We start from the raw sequence: 8,875 nt of genomic DNA on the forward strand, positions 1-8,875 counted from the left end.
CAAACGCGACTAACTTATCATGTACGTATCTCTGAGAAATTTACTTCAAATTTCAAATTCTAAACTTTGAGCAAGTAAACAACTGTACAGATACAAGGAGCGATTTGTTTGTCCGCTTGTTTTTTTTAAGTTTTTGACTGGGTTCTCAGCTTCTCGTCATTTTTAATTGATTTTTAAAAGGATCGAAACAAGCACAGACGAATAGTCTTTTCCAACCATTAGAAAAAAAATTAAAAAAAAAAAAACCAACTGAGCATTCAGAAGTATGCAACCTTTTCCAAGATGACTGCCTATGACACCTTGCAGTTCTTCAGGTATGCTAGTGAACGGAATATCTGTGTTCCTGTGAAGTAGGTGTTTTAAGGAATCCCACAGAGCTATAAATTAGGCCTGAAGTGATTCGATCCATAGATAATTTAACCCAATTAATGAACACCACACGATTTTAAACAAATTTAAACGAATTTGGCCTAATTTAGACTGCGTGGCTAATTACATAATGAATGTGATCACGAGCTTCTAAAGTTTGGTGCCGAAGCCGCGGGACACCTGAAACAGATATCATGGAAAAACACCAAATGTTTTTTGAGATTTCTCCCTGAAAGGCTTACATTGGTTAAAAACTATCGTATGCATATCGTCTACCTGTGGCTCTTTTAAAGGGATACTTAAGGAATGATGAAATTGAAAGAATCTGCGCGCAATTAGTTAACACCATGAGAAAGTTAATTAAACGAGTGTGAAGAAAAGATTGAACTGATTATTGTTTCATTAAATAGTGGGGACTTGAGAAACACAATCGTCATGGAAACAAAATATTTAATGGAAAGAGCATTACGAACGATGTATGTGTTTTAAAACCTTGTGTACTTTCCAAGAAGTTAACTGCAAAATAAGAATACACGATCCTATCAAAGACTGGAAATAAAGCATACTTAATGAGCTTCAGTTTTTCCTTCCAAGTTTTTTATAAATTTGGCCATCTTGACCATTTGCACTTGTTGATATTCATCAAGCTGATCGGATTGTTTTGTTTTTGTTAGACAGGGACCACCATTTAATCAAAAATGTCAGATTTTAATGCAGCTCTGCATCATTTCAGGTGTATCAGTAATTACTCAAAACTATAGTCTGTATCAAAAACTCTAACTTAAAATTTCGCGTGGTAATGGCAATTTTTTAGGAGACGTTTTGTTATCGGTCGAAGTAATTAATTAATTAAGTAAAATAAACAATAAGGTGCCTGAATGCATGACACGCATACTCCAGTTGGCAGTTTTTCACCCGAAGCTTAGCCCCGCTGATCGTCTTTACGGCTCTGTCGAAGTCTAGGAATTGACATTATCATTCCCTGGTTAAATAAAACGGTGAAAACATTCGGTTGATGGCCTAGAAGTCTAATCTTTCAGTGCTGGATATTTCACAGAGTTCGCAAGCATTAAAAATGCGCGAATGTTTCGTATTTGCTCCGAAAATCGTGACTAGCGCCGAATTAAATGCTGCATTTTGGCTTTCATTAATTTTCTTCTTTTTATTAATATAACGTTTAAAAGATTAAAAAATGAAAGAAGTAAGAAAGAAACACAGGATGCATCCTGTAAGTCTGCGCAGGTTGAAGAAATTGTTAATAACGTTCATAAAAAAGAGGTCTTTTATAATAAAATGCTTGTAGGTCTTTTTAATTGTAAAAAGTTTGCCTGACGATCAATGCAAAGCAAATTATCACAAGAAGCCAAAAAGCATAGCACATATTCATGTGATCCTAACAGCGTCTGGCTCGGTATCTATTTACAAATAGAGAAGCCTTTACTAGGCTCTGTTCTGTTGCAACGCACCAAGGAAGCGGCTACGGCACAAATGGGGAGTTTTGTCTCTGCTCAGGTTATGGTAATGTAAATTACGACGCTTACCATGATTACAAATCTTCGTTTGGTTATTCTGTGATTACTTTCCGATTGGGTTGTTCCGAAATTTCACTTACGAAAAAAAGCAAGAGAGAAGTCCGGGAAATGGTCCAACATAGAACACTTTCGCAGATGGCGTGACAGCTTTAGCTCGGCTGTATGTTTTAAACTCTGATAGAGCACGCTCTTTCAACCAGTCCCTCCGTTACTGACTGTGAGGTTATCGCCAGGGGTTGTAAAATGCGAGGTAAATGCTGTATATCCGTCGATATTTATATTCTTTGTATACGGCAGAACTCGTAAAAATGTTCAGCGATGCTTCACACCAAAACGTCCAATAAAGTATTTGATCTTAATGAAAATATATATGAACCTATAGTAAATAACTGATGATCAAATTGAACGGTTCTCAGTGATCGTTACAAGTTTAATTTGTAAAAAAGTTGTTTTTGTGCAGCTTTTAAGGTCTACTATAATCACCAACAAGCGAGGAGTTTAATTGATATGCTTTTTTTATTGAATGGGAACAATTAACCGTTGCATTTCACAAACATTTGATAGTCGTGTTTTACGAACATTGAACAGTCGCATTTTTCAAACATTTGACAGTCGCCTTTTACGAACATTTAACGAGCGTATTATACATATATTTAACGGTCGAATTTTACGAACATTTAACAGTAGAATTTTACGAACAGTCAATAGTCGCATTTTACCAACATTTAACAGTAGTATTTTACTAACATTTAACGAGCGTATTATACATATATTTAACGGTCGCATTTTACGAACAATCGACAATCGCTTTTTACGAACATTCAATAGTCGCATTTTACGAACATTTTACGGTCGCTTGCTACGAACATTTAATAGTCGCTTGCTACGAACATTTAACGGGCGTATCTTACGAACATTTAACAGGCGTATTATACATATATTGGATCAATATCAGTATCTGGGCCGAAGGCACTATGTAACAGAGCCATTTAAATTCACGACAAAATGGCTTATATAAAACAGCACTAGAACTGAAACATCCCTTATGTAATCAAAGTCAAATGAATGGCCTTATGTAATAAATGTTTTTAAAATGTACGACCTTAAAGTTCGTAAAAAGCGCCCGTTAAATGTTCGTAAAATGCGGCTGTTAATGTTCGTAAAATGCGACTGTTAAATGTTCGTAAAAAGCGCCCGTTAAATGTTCGTAAAATGCGACTCTTAACAAAATGTTTTGCTCCTATCTGCTGGATAGCGAATTATTCAGAGGATAACGTTAATCATCCTTCGAACAACCAGGGCCAGGTGTTTTGAACAAAAAGAAGACAATATTGTTACGTTGTGCTTTCTGTTCCATTCCTGTTGGGTTGACTTTTGGGCTGTGTGTCTTGCAGATTCTTATATACACACCCAGCCACCACTGATCCTAAAAAAGATAAATCTAAGTATTTCCTTCAGGCTATAAAACAAATAACCCCGATGAGTGCAGGTTTTGGAAGCAAAGCCTGCGAAAACTTGTGAGCTGTCCTCCGTGAGAAATTACGTCAACGCTGTTTAAAAAAAAACATATACCTTTAACAGTCGCATTTTACGAACATTTAACAGTGGCTTTTTACGAACATTCAATAGTCGCAATTTACCAACATTTAACAGTCGCATTTTATGAACATTTAACAGTCGCGTTTTACGAACATTTAACGGTCGCTTGCTACAAACATATAACAGTCGCATTTACGAACATTAAACGGTCGCTTTTACGAACATTTAACAGTTGCATTATACGAACATTTAACAGAAGCATTTTACGAACATTAAACGGTCGCCTTTACGAACATTAAACGGTCGCTTTTATGAACATTTAACAGTCGCGTTTTACGACAACTTTAAGGTCGTGCATTTTAAGAACATTCCTCATCTTTTATTTGCCTTATATACACAATACAAAAAATATATATATACAGCGGTTATAGCTAGACCCAAGAACCGGGCTTATGGGAGAGCCACATACAGTCGAATTTTACGAACATTCAATAGTCGCATGTTACGAACATTTAACGGTAGCTTGCTAAGAACATTTAACGGTCGCATTTTACAAACATTAAACGGTCGCTTTTACAAACATTTAACACTTGCATTTTACGAACATTTGACAGTCACATTTTAAGAACATTAAACAGGCGCTTTTTACCAACATTTAAAGGTCGCATTTTAAGAAAATTTAACATTCGCGTTTTACAACAACTTTAAAGTCGTACATTTTAAGAGCATTTATTCCATTAGGCCATTATTTGACCTTAATTACATAAGGGTTGTTTACTGGTACTGTTTTTCATGAGCCGTTTTATCGTAACAACACAAATTTAAAGACCGATAAAGCGCAAAAAAACTGTAAAGCTACAATTATTTCAGGCTAGGTGAAATGAAGATCCAAATCCGTTATAAATCCACAATAACTTTAGCGAATGCGTACGAAAGACTCTTAACTCATCCAAAATGTTCGTATGCCTGTGCACGGAATGTTTGTGTTCCTGTGTGCCAAGTGTTTTAAGGAAACCCACAAAGCTAAAAATTAGGCCTGAAGGGAAACCGCACACAGAGATTTTAACCCAATCAATAAAAACTACACGATTTTCCACGGATTTGGCCTAATTTAGACTGCATGGCTACGTGTATAATGGATGTGGGCTTGTGACGTTGTGTGCCAAAACCGCGGGACACCTGAAACGGCTATAGTGGAAGAACGCCATGGTTTTTGAGATTTCTTCGCCGAAATTTTACATTGGTTAAAAACAATTAAATGCCAATCGTCTTCATGGAGTACTTCGAAAGGGATACTTGATGAAAGATGAAGTAAACAGAATCTGCCCGCAAAATATACAACACCATGAGAAAGTTGATTAAGCGTGTGATAGCGATTGTTGTTTCATTACATAGTAGGGACTTGAGAAAACACGGCGGTCACGGAAACAAAATATTTCTTGGAAAGGCCACTGCAAACGATTTATTCATTTTACAACCTTGTGTACCTTCCAAAGGTTTCCTTCAAAATAAGAATACACAATCCCATCAAAGACTGGAAATTAAGCAGCTGAGTGAGCTTCTGTTTTGATTCAAGTTTTTCAGAATTGTTTTGTTTCCGTTAGACAGGGACCGCTGCTTAATCAAAAATGTATGAATTTCATGCAGCTCAGCATTCATTTCAAGTGTAATTGGCAGTAATTTTTCGAAACTTGAATCTTATCAAAAACTCTTACTTAAAACTCAGATTTTTGTTGTTACTTCGTGCCTTTCTGCTTAAACTGAATACCTCAGCCTTTCAACATTTGTGAAGTTTCATCACACTGTTTGAATTTTCGCGTGTGTTATGACAAGTTTTAGGAGACGTTTTGTCATTGGTCGAATGGATGAATAAGGTTAAATTATACAATAAGTACGTGTCTGAATGCATGGCACGCATCATACTCCAGTTGGCGGTTTTCTCACCCAAAGCCCAGCTCCGTTGATCTTCTTTACGGATCTGTCGCGGGCTGAAAATTAACATTGTCATTCTCTGGTTAAACAAAACCGTGAAAATATTCGGTCGACGGCCTAGAAGTCCAGTTTTTCAGTGCTGGATATTTCTAAGAGTTGGGAAACATTGATAATGCGTGAAATTTTCGCGCTTGCCTTTAGATGTGAGATCCAAAACTTGTGACTAAGCGATCAATGGAAGGGAACAGTTTTCTAATTTTATCTTTGTTGTTATTATGTGCTCCGTTAGGAGCATGGCTTCACTGCTCCATGGAAGGAAACAAAGGTAGGAAGTTATACTCTCTTCTGTTCCTTAAACCTCAGCCAACTTTGATTCAGAATTGCACTAAATCATCTTTTGGCATAGGGCAGAAATGAAATTCTTAGATGTTTAAAGAAATATTATAGCGTATTTCTTTAAGGCGAAAGACTACATACGTTTTGAACATTCATGTCTGTATTGACTTTTATTTCAAAGCTAACCTTAATCTGCCAACTTTGAAGTCCAAATTAATTTGGCTTTTTTTCGCAGTTTCTATTTAAAAAAAAAAATTTACTTGAATCGTTTTTAAGGTCGCCTGCAGTTTTAGTCGCAACTAAGAGAAGCAGGAGTATTGATAAATCTTCACGCCAGGGAATGATTTTAGGACAGGTTACGAAAATCGATCAATTTTTAGCTGCTCGCAATGGGGTATTATGCGAAAAAAAAAAAAAAAAAAAGCAATGACAACTTGATGTTGATGTTTTCATTAAGCTCTTGTTCCAATTTTCTCTGTCAGAGAGACATCGAATATTTCGTTTATTTTAAAGAAAAATTGATGCCAACCAAAAAGCGATATTTACTTCACTTTTTAAAACGAGTTTTCAATCACTTTGGGGTCTATTGTACAGATATATTTTGCATTGAGTTAGTGGAAATAGATAGCTTGTTTTGTTGATTCAAAAACTCCCTCTTCCTGCATAATTTTTTTTATACCCATCGAGAAAGACAAATCGTGTCAATTCTTGGTTGACAGAGAAATCATTCTAGCCACTCAAGTATCAGGATCGTTATGTACCATTCAGATTCTTTTAATTTCGTCTGTGATTTAGGCGCTTTGGTGATATATGCTCGCAATTCCTGTCACTAATTTTAAAAAAATTTATTGTTACAAAAAGTCAATGACATTTGTCATCATTTATCTTGCAAATCCCTTGCAGACCATGGCTGCCGAAGTCTTATGTTTCTGAAATCCTTTGGAGGACATGCTTTGCAACGCCACGTTTTTAAAGAAATCTATTTAACCATGGGAATTGAGCCTTATAGCGACTGCAAAAATAGGTGCCTCATGGAAAATTCTTGTGTGTCCGTGAACATTGGTCCACCTGACAAGAATAGCCTTAGGGTCTGTCAACTGAGTGATTCTGATCACATTCAACATCCTGATGACCTTAAACCCCAAGAAGGATATTTGTATTGGGCGTCAAAGGTGCGGGAAAAAATGGATTTTACCTAATGATGTTTATTTATTTATTTTCGATATTAAAAATATTGCTGAAAATAAATCTGTCCTTGTAGAATATGTGCTCCAGCAAGCCTTGTCCTCAAAATATGATCTGCGTTAATGGATTTACCAACAAGAGATACATTTGCTTAATGTGCAAAGCTGGTTTTATGGGAGAAAGATGTGAACAAGGTAAAAAGAGAACTTTGTTTTTCGGTATTTAAGTTAATTCTGAGTTTTTTTTGGCCCTCTCTTCTTGTGCACGTCCAGTTGGGAATAAAAATCAATTAATTCACACAATCAGTTTTATTAGGAGAATTCACTTTCCATAAATTTGTATATTTGTATTTATTATTTTTTTTTTTTTTGTAATTGCTTCTATAACGTGTATAAATAAGTGTGTTTCATTTTTGTAACAGCTCCGGTGCTCCATGAATTACTTTTTTTTTAAAGAAGCTTTTAATATATAATTTTTTTCATCATCAAAATGGTTAAAACAAACAAGTGCAGGAATTCTGTAAAAAGAAAAACAAAACAAAACAAAGCAAAAAAACCCTCTCACTACATGGATGCATTCTTCTCCTCTAGAGCTTTCTTTGTAAAGCCCTAGATAGCAGTGGACTACAGTACGAAAATCTCGTAACCGTGGAATGCGCTAGACTATGTGTCTTTCCGCATTACCCAGTTTCTATACCTGGTCCTCTGTGATAACGTGAGTTGTTAACCATTCCCCTTTGGAATTCAAGAGAGTTATTTCTACTTCAGCGTTTTCTTTCATTTGAAGATAATTATGCTTGAGCGTGATTTACTATTTTGTTTGTTTGTTTTTTCAGATATAAACGAGTGCATCAGTGATACCGACGGTTGTCATTATAATGCAAGTTGCAACAACACAATTGGCTCTTACACATGCAAATGCAAGCCAGGATTTAGTTGCAGTTAGTATGACAGATGTTTTGATTGTTAATGAGTGCAACGTTTATACAGTACTTGTATGGATTCTGATGGGATTCGCACCAACCAACACCGCCGGTTCATAACCAACAATTCGTGTACGAGTTGATCAAACCATATTTTGAAATAGCTTGCATCATGATATACTTTTGGAACAAGCCAGATTTTCATGAATATGTTCAACCAAATTTCCAAATGTACAAATTCTGTCATGTTTTCGATTACTACTACTACTACTACTACTACTACTACTACTACTACTACGTTCTTAAAGAGTTTCAGAGTAAAAAATTAATTATAATAATAAAAAAAGGAACAGGCACACAAACAAAAAACAACGATAGATTACATCAAGATTTTACCATTCTTAATAGAATTAAACAACGTGTGATATGAAAAAAGGGTTGAAGTAAACTTTGTTTTTATCTTTCAGCATTCCAAGCCCTCTTTACAAATCTCAATGCCACTGGTAGGTATGGTCCAACGACGCTGGATAGTCACTACACTGGTCAAGATCATGACGGACAGGTTACATTGTCCGGCGGTATTCAACAGTGGAATGTGCCGTACACTGGTGACTATAGAATAGAAGCGATCGGAGCAGCAGGAGGATACGATCAACTTAACGAAAGTGCTCAATACCGAGGAAGAGGGGCGATTATGGTTGGAACATTTCGCCTAAACAAGGGTGAAGTCATACAAGTAATTGTTGGTCAAGAAGGAGGGATAACCAATCGGAGGTGGTCTTCTGGAGGTGGTGGAGGAACATTTGTTGTGAGAGGAGCCAATACACCTTTGATCATAGCTGGAGGCGGAAGAGGCTTACAAAGTGTTTTTTCAAGACATGTAGGATGTGACGCCAGCACACAAACAACAGGGAATACTGGATACAAATCATGGCCAGGGGGAAGCAATGGACATGGTGTGCAGACTGCTGATGACAGCTCTCATACAGGTAAAATTATATTGTGATGTTTCCTTACTCCTCATGGCCTTAGCAGCAACTTAATCAACTTGTACGTTTCT

The 8,875-nt window shown here is 36.3% G+C and overlaps 1 protein-coding gene across 1 annotated transcript; it reads left to right on the forward strand.

Annotated features, from left to right (window-relative positions):
• The first annotated feature begins 6,617 nt into the window (after positions 1-6,617).
• On the forward strand, positions 6,618-8,875 carry LOC149052012 (uncharacterized). The gene is made up of 4 exons (XM_089210208.1): positions 6,618-6,880; positions 6,970-7,087; positions 7,729-7,833; positions 8,283-8,875. The coding sequence occupies exons 1-4, from the start codon at positions 6,632-6,634 to the stop codon at positions 8,819-8,821; spliced, it is 1,011 nt and encodes a 336-aa protein (XP_089066334.1). The 5' UTR covers positions 6,618-6,631; the 3' UTR covers positions 8,822-8,875.

This window comes from Pocillopora damicornis, chromosome 1 (assembly GCF_964200805.1).
Source record: "Pocillopora damicornis chromosome 1, jaPocDami1.2, whole genome shotgun sequence".
Classification (NCBI taxonomy): Eukaryota; Metazoa; Cnidaria; class Anthozoa; order Scleractinia; family Pocilloporidae; genus Pocillopora; species Pocillopora damicornis.